The 21,204-nt window shown below is 46.4% G+C and overlaps 1 protein-coding gene across 2 annotated transcripts in view; it reads left to right on the top strand.

Moving 5' to 3' along the window:
- Positions 1-20,002, top strand: part of LOC105495761 (intraflagellar transport 43) — a 98,142-nt gene extending 78,140 nt beyond the window's left edge. For both annotated transcript variants that reach the window (XM_011765481.2, XM_011765480.3), the window contains 4 exons: positions 18,510-18,582; positions 18,877-18,952; positions 19,477-19,539; positions 19,708-20,002. In XM_011765481.2, coding sequence (XP_011763783.1) covers positions 18,510-18,582; positions 18,877-18,952; positions 19,477-19,539; positions 19,708-19,827 — 332 coding nt within the window. In that variant the 3' untranslated portion in view covers positions 19,828-20,002. The remainder of the gene's footprint in view (positions 1-18,509; positions 18,583-18,876; positions 18,953-19,476; positions 19,540-19,707) is intronic.
- The last annotated feature ends 1,202 nt before the right edge of the window (positions 20,003-21,204 follow it).

The following is a 21,204-nucleotide window of genomic DNA, read 5'->3' as shown; positions in this document are numbered from 1 at the left end:
AGCTTTTCCTCTCCATAGCTCCCCAGTCTTTCAGACTTTGCTTCTAAAATTCCAGCCACTTAAGCTCCACTAAACTTCAGTCTCCCTTCAACTCCATGAGACCTTCATGCTACGTGTGGGGCTTCCCCACACTGTGCCAAAGTCCAGGAATGACTTCTAGTGAACTAGGGCTTACTTCATCTGTTTTCCTGCTCTCAGGAATCAGAGTCTTAGGCTGCTTATTAGCCAGTGTCTGGAAACAGTAGTACCATGTATTTTTCCTCCAATTTTCTAGGTGTTTGTGGCAAAAGGGCAAGTCTAGTACCACATACTCTCTCATGGTTGGAAATGGAGTCTTAAAGCCTTTTTTTTGGAACACCTTTGTATGTGACTGCATACAAAGAGAATTCAGTCTGTAAAACTTAGGTAATTGTCTGATAATCACAAGACTAGGGAAAGGATCAAAAAGAACATCTATGAAATATTCTGGGATGGTGGCTAAAATGTATAATCCCAGGCCGTGCACTAATCAGAAGCTAGAGCTGGGGAATCTGCATGAATTTAAGTAAGCTCCCCAGATGAATATTTGACAACTCTGTAGGGACTGAGGACCAGCGAGGGCAGGAGTCCTGTGAAAAAGTACTTCTGCCTCATCTCATTCCGAGCAGGGATTGGGGGGTGGTGAAGGTGGAAGAGTCGTTATTAGAGGTCAGAACACTCCACGCTCTAAGATTTAGTAAGACCATACTCTCATTGTTCTCCAGCCTTTTTCTTTGCTTTCCAGTATCTCTTCATGACAGATCATCCTCCTTAGCACTACCTACTAACTTCCTTTTAGACTTCTCCACCCACTAATAATTCTCAATGACTATATTAAATATGAGATCTTGCATTTCTGTTCTCAGAGTCTGTTTTCCCAGATATGTACCTAAGATGTCTTTTGCCAGTACTAAATTGTCAGCTCAGAGATTGGTGGCTGCTGGCCACACTTGCGATCTGTCTGTCCTTGCAGACTGCTTCTTCAGCCATTGGTTACATAGGACAGTAAGGTGACCATCCAAGAGGATATACCCAAGGACGGAAGGAGGCAGAGTGTCTGCCAGACATGAGCAAAGCCAGTAGGTGGTGAAGGAGCAGTGTGCATGGAAATTGTAATGATAGAGCAACAATTCTAGAGCCTTTGGTTTGAACCGGCATGAGGGAGAGTGGTAATGAAGGCTTGGTTTGAACCGGCATGAGGAAGAGTGGTAATGAAGGCTGGTTATTTGTAGTGTGGGGATCTGGCCCGTCTTAAAGGTGTGTAGAAGTGAGTATAGGGCAAGTTGTTTCCTGCAGGACGTCTTCTTTAGACAGTTTCAGTCCCCAGTTGCTCATGTTTTGTATTTGTTCAAAGCACCAAGAGACTTGTGTTTTTTTTTTTTTTTTTTTTTTTTTTTTTTTTTGAGACGGAGTCTCACGCTGTTGCCCAGGCTGAAGTGCAGTGGCGCGATCTCGGCTCACTGCAAGCTCCGCCTCCCGGGTTCCCGCCATTCTCCTGCCTCAGCCTCCTGAGTAGCTGGGACTACAGGCGCCCGCCACCGCGCCCGGCTAATTTTTTGTAATTTTTAGTAGAGACGGGGTTTCACTGTGGTCTCGATCCCCTGACCTTGTGATCCGCCCGCCTCGGCCTCCCAAAGTGCTGGGATTACAGGCTTGAGCCACCGCGCCCGGCCGAGACTTGTGTTTTAAGTAAGAAAGCATTAAACTCAGGAAAAAGGATTTTAGAGTTCTTTGGCAGAAACTTCTAAATGGAAACACAAGAAAACAAATTGATAATCTATAGAATTATCTGGACTTGTACTCTTCTGCAGGCTTTTCTCCACCCTACCTTGAACCTGTTCCCAACTCCCTTGAAAGGACTTCTGAAATTCTACTTTCTCTACTTTTTTCATCATGGAAATACTAAATTTCAAGGAGTAACTGCTAAATGTTATAGCAGAATCCTCTGAGCGCTAAAGTTTACACCTGTTATAAATACACGGAATTAGAAAGTTGTACTGGCCGCCATTGGGGCATCATCACTTTAGGATCAAGTTGTTGCACCTTTAAGGAACTCTAGGACATCTTGTCCAGACCTGTTCTTTGTCATGTTAAGAAAATGAAGTGTAGAGATTATCATATAAAATAACAGGACTCAGAGAGAGAAACTCTGGTCCTCTGACTTCCAGGACACTCTGCTGTCATGCCCCAGTGTCCACCAACATCACTGTCATCATCATTTACTACCAAACACTTACCATATGCCGGCTACATTTTCTCCTTAAAACAAATCAGTAGGAAAGTTTTGAAAAATCAACTTTACTAAGGCATGATTTATATACAATAAACAATATCCTTATTAAAGTGTACCATTTAGGTTTTCACGGATGTATATACCTGTGAAACCCCTGCCACAAGATAGAACATTCCCATCCCCTAGAAGTTCCTCCATGTGCCTTCCAGTCCATCCTTCCTCTCTCTCCCTTGGCCTCAGACAACTACTGATGTGTTGTTCATGCTATAGAGTAGCTTGCAGTTTCTAGAATTTTATATAAATGGAAGCATAAATATTTACTCTTTTGCATCTGGCTTTTTTTTTCACTCGGTGTAATGATTTTGAGATTCATCTAAGCTGTTGCATACATCATTAACCTATGTATTTTCATTGCTGAATAGTATTCCATTGTATGGACATACCACAGTATGTTCGGTTGTTGATAGGCATTTAGATTATTTACTATCCCCATTTTATTTATTATTTATTTTAAAACATTTTAAGAGATGGGATCTATGTTGCCCAGGCTGGCCTCAAACTCCTGGGCTCAAGCAGTCCTCCCACCTCAGTTTCCCACAGTGCTGGACTACAGGCATATGCCACTGTGCCCAGCTCATTAACCCCATTTTAAAGCAGACTAAGGGAAAGAAAGGAAACCTTACCTAAGGTCACACAACTAATAAATGGCAGCACCATGGTTTGAATATGGATCTTGACCTCAGGGCCCTTGTTCTTAGCATACAGGCTCTAACAAATGGTACAACTCTCAGATACACTGGCGTCTCCTTCCACAGGTAGGTATATTAATGTCAGCTTCCAGATTTGTAATATAGAGTGCCTAGAATGATTGATGGGCTGCTTAATAAAATTTCATTAAGGAAAGAAAGAAGAAAGATACCTATTTTGAAGAATACCTCTAGTGTTTTTTCCTCCTTCATAAACTTGATATGTGAAATTTGCAATTTGGCCTTTATTTTGGCCCTGGAGGTTTGAAGCGTGAAACCCTTTCTTGTCAGAGAGCACTCCTGCTTTTACCCTCCAGGAGGGATGCCTCTTCTCCAACATAAATCTGTTTTCCATGCAGTTATGCTTGAGTCCTTTAATGGAAAATCAGTTCATATGTTACACTTCACACTTGACTTAGTCCATTTCACTGTATATGAATGTTTAGAATCCATTATGCAGTAGAAATCATATGTTACATATAACTAGTTTCTAGAATTATCTTTGCTCAGAGAATTACTTGGTTGGCTAGTGAAGGCTGCTCCTTTGAACTTAGAATATCCAGTGGGTGGGAAAACTCCGGAATGATTTCCCTGAATCATCCATGGACGTCCATTCAGCAATGACATTAAGCAGATCTTTGGGCACCTGTAAGGAAACATAGTGGTTCCTAATAAAATCACATCCAGGCTCTTTGAGGTGGTCTGTGCAAGGAACGCTATCACTTAGGAAGGGGCTGATCACTTTCTTACACTTGTAGGGACACGTGATTGGTGACCAGTTCCAAAGGATGAGGTGTGAATATTAGAGAATAGACATGAGGATCCAAGGTCAGGGCCCCTTCCCAGTAGACAGTCTCCTTTCACCACCAGCCTTGGAGATTAGATTTTATTGAGGAAAGCCAGCAGCTTTTCATCAAATGCCTCCTGTGGCCTGTATTGCTCTAGATGCAAGAGTTAATGATGAATGAGACAGTCCTTGCCCTTCAGGAGCTTCTGATCCAGTAAGGAAATGCCATTCCTTCTCTTCCTTTCAGTCTTTTATAGATAACTTTCAGGAGACATGTCTCTCTCTATGTATATTTCTCAACATTCAGCCTCCCTTGCTTCATCCATGGTATGTGTTGCTTATTCTTTCCTTGGGAAGATGCACGCTCTCTTCCAGACCTCTGATGCCTAGGGATGGAAGACAAGCATTTTCTCCATCCATTCATGCTTTAGCCTTTCTAAAAGAGAGAAGAGAAAAATAGAAGAGAGGCCAGGTACAGTGACTCACGCCTGTAATCTCAGCACTTTGGGAGGCTGAGGTGGGTGGATCACCTGAGGTCAGGAGTTTGAGACCAACCTGGCCAACATGGTGAAATCTTGTCTCTACTAAAAATTTAAAAAATTAGTCTTGTGTGGTGGTGCACACCTGTAATCCAAGCTACTCGGGAGGCTGAGGCAAGAAAATCACTTGAACCCGGGAGGTGGAGGTTGCAGTGAGCCGAGGTTACACTACTGCACTCACCACTGCACTCCAGCCTGGGAGACAGAGTGAGACTCCGTCTCAAAAAAAAAAAAAAAGAAGAAAAAAGGAGCTTTGAAGATTATGTGTGTTTTCGGAATGAGAAATGGAGAGTGAGTGACATCAGAGGTGGCTTTGGGATCTATTGCTTAACAAGAATGTACTACATGGGGACTATTTGCAAACCATGACCAGGCTACCAGCTCAGACTCCGCTAGAAGCCAGGCAAATAATGTAAACCCGTGAAACAGAAAAGTGTAAAATAAAGGATGGTGGGGCCTGTGGTGAACCCAGAGAGGAGATGGCTGGTATAGCTTAAAAGTTTTTGATTTCATGTTTTTAAAAATGACAGAAATAATTTTTAAAAACACTTTGTAAACAGACTAAAATGTATCTGCAAGTTGGATTAGACCTTTAGGAGCTGATTTGCAAATCCTTCACCAGACCTTGTGAGGTCACTGCTCTGAAGGAGCACAAAACTTTGTTGGGGGGACAAGGCATAAAAGGTAAACGGCACTGCGAAAGTTCCATAGCTAAGACAACAGGTGAGTGGGTAGGAAAGGCAGCAAATGGTCATTCCTGTGTTCGTGGTTTACATTACTAATGGCCATGAGTTCAGAAGAGGAACTGGTCCCTGAGGGCTGAGAGCACTTCAGGAGAAAGGAAGAGTGTGTGCTGGGTCCTGAAGGATGGATAAGAGTTGACTAGCTAGGCCGGTACCGTGGCTCATGCCTGTAATCCCAGCACTTTAGGAGGCCGAGACGGGCAGATCACGAGGTCAGGAGATCGAGACCATCCTGGCTAACGTGGTGAAACCCCATCTCTACTAAAAATACAAAAAAATTAGCCTGGCATGACGGGTGCCTGTAGTCCCAGCTACTCGAGAGGCTGAGGGAGGGGAATGGCGTGAACCTGGGGGTTGGAGCTTGCAGTGAGCCGAGATCATGCCACTGCATTCCAGCCTGGGCAACAGAGCGAGACTCGTCTCAAAAAAAAAAAAAAAGAAAAGAAAAGAAAAGAAAAGAAAAGAAAAGAAAAGAAAAGAAAGAGTTGACCAGCTAGAGAAGAATGCAAAAGGCCTTCCAAGGAAAGATGTCTGGCGTAAGAGACTCCACATGGAGAACGAATGAGGAATTCATAGTACCCAGAAGAGAAGCTGATTCTGCAGAGATAGGTTTTGATTCTGGTCCTTTCCCAACTATAGATACTCATCCTTCCCACATAGACTGCCTTTGATTAAGTTATGAAGATTGCCACTCACCTGATTTGCTGATTCTAGGTGGAATTACCCATAACTATAGCTGACACAATGCTTCAGGGAAGGGGGGATTCATGATTCAGGAGAATAGCTAGAGAATGATGGACAGCCAGAGTCCCAAATGATCTCACGGTCCCCAAATTGTAGGATGGCAAAACTGCTCTGTCTTACTGAGATGACCATCCTTCTGTGGCATAATCATCCATTCTTGCTCTTGGAATCAAGTTTACCAGCTTGCCCTAAGGCCTTTAGACTTCTTCTGTCATGGAAAGTTGTATGGTGTTAGAGAAAGAACATCAGACCTGGAGTAGGCTTGAACTCAGTCTCTACAAGTGACTTTGGGCAAGTCATGAGTTCATTTATTTATTCGTTCATTTACAACCCCTTGTTGAATATTTCTGAGTGTGATTGTGATGCATGGGGCTAAGCATGGGGATGCGATGATGATCCGAACTTCATTGTCCTTGCCCTCATCCAGTTTACAATAGTCACACAGCAAAATAAGAAAGGACAAACTGCAACTGAGTCCCCTGAAGAACGAGTGCACTAGGTGCTGTGAGAGAAATACCTGAGACTGGGCAATTTGTAAAGAAAAAGATGCTCAACTGGCTCATGGTTCTGCAGGCTGTACAGGAAGCACAGCACCATCTGCTTCTGGGGAGCCCTCAGGAAGCTTCCACTCACGGCAGAAGGCAAAGGGGGAGCAGGCACGTCATGTGGCGAAAGCAGGAGCAAGAGAGAGAGGGCGGGGAGGCGCCACATACTTTTAAACAACCATAACTCGTTCACTGTCTCGAGGACAGCACCAAGGGAGTGGAGACTTGATTTGGACTGGGGGATGAGGGAAAGCCACTCTGGAGAAATGACTTTTAAACTTCAACTTGAGGGCAGAGTAGAGTTGTCAGAAATGGAGGGTGTGAAGTCAGGGGCCAGGGAGGAGACTCCTAGAGAGGAGGGGAGAGGAGACAGCAAGTGCAAAGTTATGTCCCCTCTCTAAACTCTTCCAGGCCTTTGTAGTCTCTTCCAGCTCTATAGCCCAATTCTCAGGAAGTCAACTCTGGACAGAAAGTGAGACTGAACATGGGCATTAAGAAGCACACTGACAGGAGCAAAGAAATTATCGTTTAAAAAAGATGAAGAACGTTCAGGTGGAATAACCTCTGAATATGCAATTAGATACGGACTCAACTTTCAAAAGTTCATCTCAGAGCTAAATTCAAGTTACAAAAGAATTTGTGAGCTCCAAAATATGTCCTTAAACAGTAGAAAGTCTCTGAAAACAGGAGCCTAAGAAAGGGACTCAGTCTTGTGTTTAACCATTGCCCTTTAGCAGAGCCCAAGACTGAGTGGAGTTGTAGCTCCCTCTCGGGAACCTGGGCATGCCTCGCCCCCGCTGGAGAGGGCCGTGCTCCTTTGCATCCTGAGGTCCAGTTTTGGCAGAATTGAATACCTCAAAACCTTAGGAATAATAAATCCTTCTGGCTAACCAAAAAGTGTTTAATTCCTAAACACTTGTCCTAAAGGACAAGCTGGGTTGAGCCACTTCTAGCCAGGGGTGATTGAAGACTTAATTCTGCAAGTGTAGCGATCTGGATGATCTGAAAGTGCTGAGATTAAGGGTAATTGCTCAATTTTCCATCCATGTCAACAGGGAAAACAGGTAAAAGTGGCTGAACACAGCCAGGCAATAAGGCTGGAAGAGATGTGAGATGCTAGACTGTCAATGGAATTAGAAAAATGCTATCTGTAGACGACTGTCGTCCCACCGTCTCTGCCTCTTCCCGTTCATCTGTCTCTGGGCTTTCTAACTCTCTTTTGGACTCTCTCATTTTTTGCTTAATTTTTTCACCATATCCTTCATCCCTTCTTCTTCAAACAGCAGAGTCACTCTGAGCCGAAACAGCTTTGTCACAGAAAGAAAGTAGAAAGAACTCTTTAAGAACTGATCAGTGGAAACCCTGATGCTTCAACTCCACTCTCACTTAGTAAGAACATTTCATTATGTTGGCATTGCTTCCTTAGGCTTCATATAGCATATGAGACTTCCTAGGTGGTTCCTAAACCTGGTTCCTTGGCCTCCCTAATTTTAAAAAAATGATTGTAACTACTTGATATCATTGGGATATGTGTCCCTGCCCAAATCTCAAGTTGAATTGTAATCCCCAGTATTGGAGGTGGGGCCTGGTGGGAGGTGACTGGATTATGGGGCTGGCTTTCACATGAATGGTTTGGCACCATCCCCTTGGCACTGTCCTCATGCTAGTGAGTGAGTTCAGGTTGTTTAAGTGCGTGGTGCCTCCCCACCCCTCCCTCTTGCTCTTGCTTTCTCCATGTGACGTGTCTGCTCCCCCTTCACTTTCTGCCATTATTGGAAGCTTCCTGAGGCCTCCCCAGAAGCAGAGGCCACTATGTTTCCTACACAGCCTGTAGAACCATGAGCCAATTAAACCTCTTTTCTTTATAAATTACCCAGTTTCAAGTATTTTTTTATAGCAATGCAAAAATGACCTAACACACTACTTCTGATGTTTTATCAAATAACACTCCTTAAACTCAATTTGTTTTCCTAAGTTCAGAGTTACTAGGACTAGACATTAAGGTCTTTCTCAGTCTCCCTAACCTTTCCTAACACATGCGCGTGTAGGAACTCCACATCCATAGGGGGAACGGGGACCGGGTGAGGTGGATTGGTGCTTACTGGTCGAAGGACTAAGCTGCCCTCTCTTTTGTCTCAGTGCTTTGTTAGATGTTGGTCTGTTTACAAGATATCGAGTAAGAAATTTGAAAAATCATTCTTTTAGGAAATAATATTGGTAATTAATGTTTGTGTTTACCATGAGCCAGGCATTATGCCGACTGCTCTACCTGCCGTACTTCAGTTAATCCTCATACTTCTAAGGAGACACAGTGATTATCACCATCTTACAGAGGAGGAAATCAAACTTTGTGAAGTTAAAAAACTCATCGAGGTCACGTGGCTAATAAGCAGTGATGTGCTCTCCAGGTGCGGGGAGAGGTCCTGATTGGTAGTGTGTGCCAAGTCTGTGGTGTAAATACTCCCACCATGATTGAATTCCAGCTCCCAGCATGACATCACTGATTCCGGAGGTGGGAAGAGATGGGCAGCAGCACCGTCACATGGTCTTTACTTCCTCTGTACAGGTACACAATAGGCACGCATAGCCCCAAGAGCACAGATAATAGGAACATGTAGTAAAATTCAAGAAGTGGTGAGTTTCGAATATTTATTACCTTTCTTTTTAATATAATCTACTTAGTTATAAGAATGTATAATTTCATCTTTAATGATGTTTCTGTTTGACAACCTGCAGGCAAAATTCCTAAGAATTTAGCAAGTGGCTCTTTGGGGCCGGTGCGAGCTGCTCCAGCATACCACAGCTGGGAAGTGGTGGCGCTGGGACTCGGACGTGGTCTTTGTGTCTCCTAACCCCCCTGCTCACAGCCCTACTTATGGAGGAAGCCTGTCTCCACCCATTTTCCAGCCGCCTGTTGCACATTGGCTCCCCCATCCTGATCCTCAGCTTTACTTCTTGGCCATGTCCTCAGTTCTGTTGCTCCTATCATTGTCGAGTCTTGTCTACAGCAGGGCCTGGGCTGGATAGAGACAAACACAAGAGACCAGGTCTTTAAAGCTCTCGTGACATGAAGCAGAATCTTCAGGTTTGACTATTCCTGTCTTTTTTCCGTCAAATCCATGGAGATTACTTTTACATGATGAGTTCAAGAGTGCCTGTGCTAAATCCTTCAGAGGGGAGAACCTATTTTAGGGCCGGAGGGGTTTCACTGGGCTTGTACAGATTGCAGTGTGAGTATTGGAGAGTTGGAGAGGTTTGGTGAGAACTGAAATTCCACAGAGCACCACTGGGCCATGAGTCTTGATCAGACCTCCTGTGGCATTGGCAGGGCTAGGCCAGAGTCCCTAATTGTGCCCTGAAATGTCTTGGTCACACAAGACTTCCCGAACATACCATCACAAACATCCCTCCTCAAAACACAGTTGACAGTAGTAATATCTCTGGGGTTCCATTTTCCTTGTTATTTGAGCAGCTTGCTTGCATGCATCTGAAGAGGTAGAATGTGAAGAATGAAAACGGAAGTCTTGTGATGTGCACGCATGCATGTTTTAAACGAAGCAGGTTGTATTAACCTTCCTCCAGGAACACAGAGAGAAAGCTCTGTCAGCATTCTGTCATGCTATAGTCTGTTAGGGGGATCGTGATTAATAGCAAATCATCCAGCATTGAGCACTGACAAAAGTAAAAGAGTATCATTATCTCTTCGGGGAGATATAATGGTATCTCCCCGAAATCATTATCAAGATCAGGGTTTGTATGCTATACCTCCTTGGATTCTGTCCTCGTTTAATACAGAAGACAGGATCAGGATAGGACAAAGCCAATCCCATTTAGTTTTGTGTGATTGTCCCAGAGGTAACTGTACGTGGCGTTTCAGCTTTCAAGAAGAGGCACGAGCACTTCTCCACCTCCACACAGTTGTGACAGGAGCGGCTGAATGAGGATGCGAGCAGGAGAGCGGCCTTAGATTGATGAGGACCACTGCCCAGGGAGAGCTTAGACTGCTTTGATTTTTATTTGACCCGAAAAAAAAGAGAGGCTCAGTATTCTAGGGTGTCTGTTTCCAGTGACAGGAACTATATAAAGAAAAGGCACCATGTTCTCTGCAATGGAAAAAGATAGGTGTAGTTGTAGAATTGCTCCCAGTAGTCTTTGTAACCCAGAACACAGCAGGTTGTGGCCTGGGATGACTGGTGACTGTCTGTGCTCTCCTGAATAGAAGGCTGTGGTTCATTTCTCTGTTTGAAGGCTGGCAGCTAGCTGTTGCCTAGGTGAGATGGGAAGGGACAAGCATGTTTGTGCATCTGAGGTCGGACTTAGGATGTCACTTGGCCCTCAGTTGGAGAAGTCTTTTCCTTCTGACACATCACACATGAGATAAGTTTCTAAAGGAGGACTTGAGGCAGCAAAACCTACATAGGGCAGAAATCTGGGGAAGAGATAATAGGGAATCCTCTGACCCTTGCAAGAGGCAAACTTCATGGCCAAGTGACGCATCTTCCTTTTGTGCTTTAGGTTCTGTCAGTTTTCTGAACATTCAGAGATGTCCAGTGTGTGTGCGCACATGTGCACACATCTCTCTGTGTGTGTACTTGTCTATATACACACGCAGGAGGACACCAATGTGATTCCTGAGTCCACAAGTGTGGTTGACGGACTAGGTTTACCTAAAAGACCCTTTAAGAGAAAGCTCTTGAAAGATGATTACAGAATTGAGACACCATCATTTAAAAGTGCCCGAGGCGAACTCCTTTGAAAATTGCAGCAGCGGAGGGACAGAGAAAGAGCCCCACCGCCCTTGATTGTTGCGCTGCTCCCTCAGGACCCGTTCTCCCCCTCCCCCTCTGTTTCTCATCTGATAAGAGAGTGAGCAGCAGTAAGACTCCTCATCTGTCTTATGAAAATTCGATTCCGAGTGGCTGTGATCAAAACCAGCTGGCTGTCACCAGCAGTGGCCTTGCGCAGAGGGAGCCGCTCAGAAGCGTTCTGTATGTGGGGGTGTCACGAGTGGCACCGATCAAAGGAGCACTTTTTTAATAAATATATATAAGGAAAAATACAAAACCTAAGGATTTAGAATAAAAGCAGTGTAGTTTGTCTTGTTTTTCTCAGTGTAACATGAAGAGGATGAAATAGAATCAGATATGCCTGGTTTCTAATGTTCTTCCACTGGCGGTTCTGAGAAGGTGCTCTCTGTCACATTAATACCAGATCACTCATCTTGGGCCTTATTGAAGAGAGTGGAGAGTTCCTCGGCTTCCATTCCTTCTAGCCACTTTATTTCTTCATCACGTTTAAAGTCCTTTACCCCTCCTTGTCCTTAACACATCTCCACAGATGAAAGCTGGGGCCTGCACGAGGCTCTGAGAGAGCTACTGCAGGACTCGGTTCTTCGTTTCCTTCAATGGACAGTAACCAGTGGGGCAGTACTCCCTAAAGGTCACCCGGGCAGATGGCCCCAGGGTCCTCTTCAGAATGGGGTCATTTGAGACTGCTGGGCTCTTCCCTATAGAGTCCCCTCAGGGCCCTGCCTGACTCTCAGGCCTGCAAGGCTGAGTCCCGGCTGCCGCCACCTTGCATTGCCAATACTGATTCTTGTATAACCTTCAGTGGACCTGGGTGGGATGATAGGAACATTGCTGTCTGAGAGGAGACACTCGTGGCTCCTTCAGAAAAATGCTAACATCCCTCTGTGGGTAACATGAGGTCCAGCCAGGTCGACATGCTTACAAACCCCCTTCTCTGCTGAAGATACGGCCAGATCCCAACTGTGCTGAGGCCTGGCCGACCTCAGAAACCAAACTCAGTCCAAACCTCCCTCCGCAACCCATTGTCAGCCAAGAGAGCCGTCAGGGCTTGGGGGGCTGTGAGGAGCAATCATCTATTTTGATCTTCCTCCTCTTAAGGTCTGTGATCCTTTTATCCCAGCAGTATCAGGAGAGATTCAGTTTGGAGGAGCATGGAGGCATTTCAACGTATGGGCACCCCAAACTGGCACTGCAGAACAGGGCCTCCTCTCCCTGCCTCCCCATCGCACGCCTCCTCAGGGACCTGCTCGTGCATGGCTCCTGACCACACGCCCCGCTGTGTCTGCAGGGCCAGCACATGCTGCGTGCGGTCAGTCCTGGTCCACAGCTTTTGCAGCGTGGCTCCGTAGCCGCTGTCGCAGTTTTCAGACTCTTTCTCTCCTACCTGCCAGTAACGAGCACAGCCCTGGACCCAGCTCCAATCAGGTGAAATCACAAGGGACACGTCTTCATAACGCAGACCTGCCAGAGACCTGAGACGTGTCTGTGCCCCTTGTCCCCTGATTCGAGGAGTGCAGGGGACCGCGCGGGAGCTCCTCTGAGACTGCCTCTTTCCCTCGTTCCTTCGGGTGTTTGAAGCCTGTTGCCTCCTGCTTTCCCTTTTCTTTTCCCTTTTAAAAAATTCTCAATTTTTTCACTTAGAAAAAAAATTATTTATACGATTGAGATCCACTAATTAAAGCCATTTTCTGGTATTTGGTTACTGGAGCGTTTGATGTCTCTCTGACAAGACCATGAAATGCACGGAGTGTCCACAGGGACAGAATTTGCTGAACACGGCTCTTTGTAAATGAGGGGACATAGTGTCGCAGCAGCTCATGAATATGAAACGCCCATGATGCCACCTCAGTGGACTTGGGAACACAGATGAATCCTGTCATGTGCTAAATGAGACCAATTTCTTTCACTTAACTTCATCTTCAATCAGACCTTCTTCCATTTGCCTGTTTAAAATTCCCCATACGTGATGCAGAAGGTAACAGCATTCAGTAAAACAAAGTTCTGCAGCTGCAGAGAAAAACTATAATGATCTCTGGTTTTAAGTTGTCATCTCCTAAAAACATGGGCATTGTTTTCTTCCACTGGAGAGTTCTGAGTGTCTGGTGACTTTGGACATAGAATCAGGGGTTTGTCTGGACTGCTCTTACTGGGGTGTCCTTAAGCAGCATGTCCAGATCGCTTTCATGTGGATTGGTTGTTGAACTTGGCTGGGTGTGGTGGATGTGAGCCCTGAACAGCCTGTGAGTGCTCTGCAGTGGCCAGGGCACTGAGTGGGAAAGAAGTCTGGGAAGAGATTGCGTGTAACCAAACAGAGCATTTGCCTTTGGAAGCTCATTGAGTAAATGAAGTGAGCGGGGTGGTGTCATCATTAAGCACCCTAAGGAAGCTGGAAAGCTAAGCCAACCATTTGTATCATTTGCTCAGGTGTCACGGTGAGAAAGTGCTGGAGGACAGAAGAGACTCTGTAATTCTATAGAAGCCCTTCTGAACAAGACCAGGGAGTCCTACTCAGAAATCCCCAACCAAGAAAATTAGCAGAGTAGACCCTAAAGGGTTACTGAGAGAAGCAGCTCCCTGCCTGAAACATCTCTGCCTGGGTGGGACCCAGGGGCCAGACTGGGGTGTCTCCTTTGTTCTCTCCTTCCTGCTGGAGTTAGATTTATACTCCAGGTGAAGAGCTGGGTAGTGCTTGGGGTATACTCATTGCAAGCTAAGTCCAATCTGAGAAGTCACTTTCTGTTCTAGCGGTAGCCAAACAGGCAAACAACAGCTGGATCTGAACGTCTTGTGCATGCTATCACAAAACGCATCACAGAGATTTGGGGCTGGCTTCATTGGAAGAGGCAGGTAGGCTTTTGACTGTCAGGCCACGGGAACTGAAAAGGATCCTTCTGGGACTCTGCTAGGTAATTAGCATTTTAGTGTGCACATGTGATGATATTATCCATAATGAATGTATTTCAGGGCAAATGGCAGTTGCCCTCACATCCAACAGCTCACATCTTTGAAACCAGTTGTAATTGATCTATTGGTGTTCCATAAGTTTCTATTTATTTAGGCAGCACCCATTTATTTCTGTGGTATCATCTGCTGAACGATTTATTGGGTAGATGTGTTGGGTGTCGGCAGACTAGTGTTCTAGTATCCCATTTGGTTTCCCATTTGGCGATCTCTCTTTTTCAAATAGATCTGTACTGCTGTTGCTGTGCATTCATAAGCCTCTGTTGGGTGCTTCCAGAATGTGGAGATTGGTGAAGAGCAGTGTGACCCAGCCTCAGGATGGACGCCAAATGGACCATATTGGACCAAGTTTGAATGACTCTTCCTCTGAAACTTTGTCTCCACGCATCCATTGTTTCTTAGATATGCACAAGCGTTTCCCAGGGGGCCTTGCAGCTCTGAAGGAAGCCAAAGCCTTTGCTATGATGTTATCAAATCCAGGAAGTAGCCAAGGATTACTCTTTGTTCTTGTGAGATGAATCCTACTCAGGCAGCTTTAGGACTCAGTAGCAACTCTAACTGGAACAATGTAGAGAAGTAGAGAAGGTTGACATGGCTCTTCCGTGTGTGTCACTTCCTGACCTGAGGAGCATCTGTTGAATGCAGTTCTATTCAGTTGTTCCTAATTCTTCCAGTCCTTGGAATGCACAGATGCTGGGTTGTGGCTTTGCTTTCAGCTAGTTCATCATCCAGGGGACAGACTTGGGGCAAATTTCATGAACTCTACCTCCTGCAAGGTAATGAGAGCTACCCCGTGGCCACGAATAAAGTATTATGGAAGGATAAAGTAGGAAGCTCTTATTTCTGCTTGTTAGATTCAGAAGTGATCCACTAAGGAAGGAACATGCATTTTCTATCCTGCTTAGTCCCTCTGGGTTTTCCCCCATCATGCCTTGGAAGGGGTCTGGTGTAGCCCAGCCACAACGTCCCGCCTTCCGTTTCTCCAGTGTTGCCAGTTACTTCTCACCGCCGAGCACCTTTGCACATGTTCCCCGCCTAGCCGAATCCTGCTTCTCCTTCAGCTTCAGCTGCCCTGTCCTCAATGCAGAAATACCTTCCTTCTTTAACTCCTCAACCCTAACCCTACTAACCCTAAGTTTCACAGGACATTAAGTGAAAGCTGTCTTGAACATGGGCAGCTGTCTCACCCTTTCACTATAGGAGGAGGGGTCTTTGAAGGCATTTCACTTTTGAGAAGAAAGCCTGTGTGGGGCGTGGCAGGGCTCAGGCATCACAGCCACATTGAAGTCCATTACTCATAGTTTCACCCCATGCAAGCTGCTTAATCTTGCTTAGCCTCAGTGTTCTCTTCTGAAAAATGGTCATCACTGGCAGGAGAAAATGAAGGTGGAGCCATATAGTTTCTCTACATATGTAATATTATAATATCGGTTAAGTCCATAAGAATAGTTATTGACTATTATATACTGATCACAGTGCTAGTATTGTATAAAGATCATTGCATTTCATACTTACAGCAACTGACTGGGTGGGCGTGAGTCTGATCTTCATTTTATTGATGAAGAAATTGAGGCATAGAGAGAAAAAGTCACACAACTAGTAGGTGGTGGAGCCAGGGTTTGGAGCGGACCCTCCTTCCTCCAGAGCCTGCCTCTTCACCACGGAGCAGGAGTTCTACATAGCACGCCCCGACCTCATTGCAGCTGTTCATGTTCTTCTCGGTATTAGCAAAATTGAAGAAAAGGAAATAAAGTAAACATAATTTTTGGATTTTTTTAAATGGTGGTTGCTTTTCAATAGTACCAGAACTGAGTCCTGTCTTCCTCGTATTGTCTCTCTTAAAATCGTGTGTTTTGCATGTCAGACTTTACAACCTGAATCAGGATGCATCCCCAGTCCGCCTTTGCAGGTCGTCACTGTCTCTTACTGGAGGCAGGCCAGATCACTGCTCAGAGGTAATTTTGTGAAGAAGCTGGTTTCTTAAGGCTGTTTTCTTTTTTTCTGTGTTTGTTCGTGGTATATGTGAGAGTAGGGGAGTGGGGAGGAGGGAAGGAGATAAAGAGAAAAAAAATTCCCCAGAACATGTTATGTGCTCATGAGCACTTGCCTGTGATTGTAAATCAGAAACTGTAAAATTCTGAGGTTCTTTGAAGTTTGCCCAAAACCTGCTCTGCAGACACCTGTTCTGCTGGGGGCCGGAGTTGGATAGCCTGCCTCTGCTTCGATGGCTCAAGCTGTCACCGCACAAGAATGTTCCAGCTTGCCTTGGCCTGGCTGTCATCGCTGGCTCTGTCCCACTCAGGCGGTTCACCGAGTTCTGCTGGGCACCAGGCTTCCAATTAGAGAGAAATCCCACTGTGTGGCCAGCCCACCAGCGCCGCTCTGAGCGGCCCCTTTGCCAAGGCCTGAGCTGACCTCTGATCTGTCACAGATGGGCCAGCCCCACACACTTTGTGCACATTTGGAGGAGGGGTTTGGGGAGGAAGAGGGACGCCTGTGGGGAGTGAGAGTGGACATCGGGCAGAAGTGCAATTCCTCAGAGCCCCAAGACGCTGGGCAGAGTTGACAGGACCCAAATGCTAAAGTTGTGGAGGGAAAGGGGAGTTTGGGAAGACCCTGTCCTGAGCCCTAAACTCAGCACGGGGCATTTTCTTACCAACTTCTGAATATTCATCTCAGGCTGGACTCTGCACCCGAGGAGAGCCAGGCGCACTCCAAAACTGTCACGCTGCCGATGGTGCATGGCACAGCCAGCTTCCTCCCTGTCCCTCCGCAGGGCCTGTGCAGTCTCACCAGCCTGGGGCACAGCATTCTCAGCAGCCTGCACAATGGACTGTATTAATCACACAGAACGGGAGGGAAAAAGAAAGCTAAATTTCTATTAGCATAAGAAATAGAATCTTAGAGCATTCCATCTCCAACTCTCTAGCAGAATAGAGAGAGATAATCTAAGCTCCGAACAGCTTCTTTCTAGATATAAGACTTGCTGAATGTGTTTCATTATTTGGGGGGTGGTGAATGTATCTCTTCTTTATTTTCCCTATCAGCAATTTCTTTTTATTTTTATCCCTTTTCACACTTTTTATCCCTTGTTTTCGCTGCCTGTCTCTTTCTGTCTCTGTCTCTCCCTTGCATGCTCTCTTTTTCCAGGTACAACGCCTGTGCCTCCACAGTCGGAAGTCATAATAAAGACACCAGGCTTGGAACTGACATTTCCATCCTCTGGCATTGCTTGACTAGAGTGATCGAAAAGTCTAAATCATGAATTGCCTGAAAGTGGCAAAAGGGTCTTCTCAGCTGTTCTTGAAACGATTTTGCACCTCTTGTAAAACTAAGATTGAATTCAGTCCCTGAAAGCAGGAATGAAAGATGTCTTCACCAGTCTCTCTTTGGGATTTTTCCTTCTTTCCGTGTTTATAGTTGCTTTGGGAATTCCAGGACTGTCTCGCCCCACCAGGCCTTTTTTCTCGCACCATCTCTCTCTTCTCCCCCACCCCTGACTGTTTAACACAAAATCTCTTAACCAGTCAGTGATACTCATTTGGAGAAGGAAATGTTTCTTTAGGGTGTTAGGTTGACCCAAGAGAACATGGACAATTTTTGGTCACTTAAGAAAGTTGCCACAGTTAAGGGATGGACTGGTTTCCCAGTTTCTCTATTTGCATGATTTTGTTGGACTGGTGAAAGAAATGGCCTCGTGTCTCCTCTTACATTGTCTGGAGAGTTCAGAGATGGAAAATCTTGAGACAACAAGAAAAGCATGATCGTAGAATCAGCATCACTGATTACATTAGATCTGGTGAATGGAGACCTGGATCCCAGGGAGTCAGCCTATGTCATTAGGTGGAAGACGCCCTTGAGATGCAGGCTGAGGGCCCTGATGGTTGCACTCCGGGGCTAATGCACATAGAGATCTGGGTCATGAGGAGTGGCACTCACTGCGACATCCGCTTTGTGGCACTACACATTCTCAATTCCTCTGTCCCTGACCATGCCAGGCTCACTTGTCAGTTCCTCTTCTTTCCTCTCCTCTAATAAGCCCTTTGTTACATTTATTTCTTTACATTTCTCCTTGGAGATCCACTATAGTGGCTCCTATCCTGTCACAGGCATCAGGATCACCAAGGAACGCCTGGGAAAAAAAAACCGGATGCTTGAGCCTTACCCAGGAGGTTCTACCTCAGCAGGTTCTGGAGTGAGGCCTGGGATTCAGGCATCACTGAAACACCACCTTTGATCCTCCCCCGGTTTGTATCTGAGTGTCCTTCCTGCCCCAGCCCACAGCCCCATGGCTGGTGTGTTGAAGGGGAATGAGTAAGAAGTGGAGAAGCAGGCACAATCCCTGTGAGTTCTGCAGACAGTGTTGCTTCTGCCTCTCCTTGCAGATATTCCTATCATTCCGGATCTGGAGGAAGTACAGGAAGAAGACTTTGTTTTGCAAGTGGCAGCCCCTCCCAGGTAGGTTAAATCAGATATGATTGGGGAAGCAAAGAATTAATACACTAATGTAATTAATTATTAATGTAATTAATACACTCCAGATATCATCTACAGTGGACCTTTGACGCCCCCAATGTCAATCTGGATCTTTCTGGTATTGGACTCCATCCAGGGTTCCCATTTTGTTAAGACATTTTATTCCCATTCTGGTCATCCCCAGCTGTGTACAAGGCTCTGGGGACAGTGGCCCAGCAGCACTCCTGGAATGGGTCCTGCCTGGGGTTCCCTCCTCTCGCTCTCTCTTTCCTTCAGCATCCAGATAAAGCGGGTGATGACCTACCGTGACCTGGACAATGACCTCATGAAGTACTCAGCCATTCAGACGTTGGTGAGTGGAACAACTTCTGCATAGAGAGGCGGGCCCCAAGCAACGGGCTCCAATCTGTAGAGATTTCTCAGTTCCTCCCAAGCTGTACAGCACCTCCACCAGTCCCTGAGGCTGGCTGCCTGGTACCCATACCTCTACTGCAGGTTTTATCCTCGTTCATCTCACAGCAACCCTGGACCCAACATACTCCAGTGTTTCTCAGTGCCAGGCTCCCACCTGGCTGCCCCCTTGGCACCTGATGGCACCCCACTTCCCTCTGTCCCTGTGGACATGCTGCTGTCACGCTCTGCCCTCCTGGTATGGTCCTTTGCCCCAAATCACGCCCAGCATGTAGGAAGCATAGCCTTCCCTCATTTCTCAGTGGGCATGTGGTTTATTCATGATTTTACTCTCTTGTGAAGGCATTCCTGCAGGTCTCAGTTTGGGAAGTTCTGATACACAAAAACTGATCCTGATTTTGTGAGAAAGAGTTGCCTGAAAGCCCTCAAGGTCCTCAGGCTGACCTTTTTTGTTTGCATTCACAGGATGGAGAGATCGACCTGAAACTCCTCACCAAAGTGCTGGCGCCAGAGCATGAAGTCCGGGAGGTACAGTGGTGGCAGCAGTTCCCCGATCTCTCAGCTCTGGCATTCCCATAACCAGCCGACTCCCGGGCTGGCCTGTGCCTCCCTGAGGCCTGGATGGGAGGGAGGAGTCAGCTAAAGTTGAGGGAAAAGGCCTTTCTTTGTCTTACCCAGCGAAACCCTTCTTGGCAGGATGACGTCGGCTGGGACTGGGACCATCTGTTCACTGAGGTGTCCTCAGAGGTCCTCACTGAGTGGGACCCACTGCAGACGGAGAAGGAGGACCCTGCGGGGCAGGCCAGGCACACCTGAGCCCATCACCCATGCTCTAGACATGAAGAAATGCAGTGAGCTGAAAGCTAAAGAAGCTTGCAAGCAGCTCTGAATTTTTACCTGGAATATTTTGTAATAAAAATATTTATATTCAGTCAACCACATTGGATAATTCAATTGCAATAAATTGCTTTATTCTGTGCCATCTCCTCCATTTCTTTCCAGGCCCTTCTTGGAAAAATGTATCACAAGTGAAGGAGAACTTTTTTGTTGTTGTTGTTGTTGTTGTTGAGACAGAGTCTCGCTTTGTCGCCCAGACTGGAGTGCAGTGGCCAGATCTCAGCTCACTGCAAGCTCCGCCTCCCGGGTTCACGCCATTCTCCTGCCTCAGCCTCCCGAGTAGCTGGGACTACAGGCGCCCGCCACTGCGCCCGGCTAGGTTTTTGTATTTTTTAGTAGAGACGGGGTTTCACCATGTTAGCCAGGATGGTCTCGATTTCCTGACCTCGTGATCCGCCCGTCTCGGCCTCCCAAAGTGCTGGGATTACAGGCTTGAGCCACCGCACCCGGCCTAGGAGAACTTTTAAACCAGCTGATAGGAACTCGAAACTCGCGGCCTTGTTGTGGAGCATGTGGAAGAGTTTGATTCAGGAGGAGAAGGAGTGGGTACTCCTGCTGAAAGGTATTCACTTCTCAGGAGGTTGCAGACAGTTGCCCGCTGGGGTTCTGGGGCGGGGCCTCCCTTCCCATGGGTGCTCTGGACCCTTTGTTTGTGACCTTAGTGATGCAGCACTGCCACCTGCATCATAGGCTTCCAGGCAGCTGCAGCAGCAGGAGGAAGCCGCGGGACGGATAAGGAGACCCATTCTTCACTTGCATCAGGGTTTGGTGGCTGTTGTGAAACATTCTCCTTTCTCCCCTCTTCCTGCAACCCATGCCTTGAGCTCCAAAAGCTTCTACAGGTTCCCAGAGCCTCATTTCTGATTCTCATGGGAAGGGGCCAGCCAGCAGCCCTGAGAATTCCATGGAAGCCCTCTCTTACGGAGCCTGGGCCTCCCTTCTCCTTATCGTTTCAGGTACGTGGCAGCCATCTCCACTGCTGCAAGTATTATAACCGCCTGGTTCCAAGATGTGCTGAGATCAGGAGCAGAGTCCCACCCTTCTCCCACACAGAGATGTCTTTTGTTTTTGTTTTTCTCTTTTCCTCCCTGAGACTTTATCTGAGGACAGAGCCCCTTCACTGCCTGCTTCTCTTGGATGGGGCTTTGGGTTAGGCTGGCAGCAGCTAACTAAGGCCCACTCCCCAGCCATAGGGAGTGCTGAGTGCTCCTCTTATCCTGCCTGGAAAGCTCTTCATTAAAATTCAGAAAAACAAAGAGGCTCAACACATCAAAAACCCACTGGGGGGTTATTTTT

The sequence above is a fragment of the Macaca nemestrina genome, chromosome 7, assembly GCF_043159975.1.
Source record: "Macaca nemestrina isolate mMacNem1 chromosome 7, mMacNem.hap1, whole genome shotgun sequence".
Lineage (NCBI taxonomy): Eukaryota > Metazoa > Chordata > Mammalia > Primates > Cercopithecidae > Macaca > Macaca nemestrina.
The sequence above is the reverse complement of the archived record's forward strand: the minus strand, read 5'-3'. Positions and strand labels throughout refer to the sequence as shown.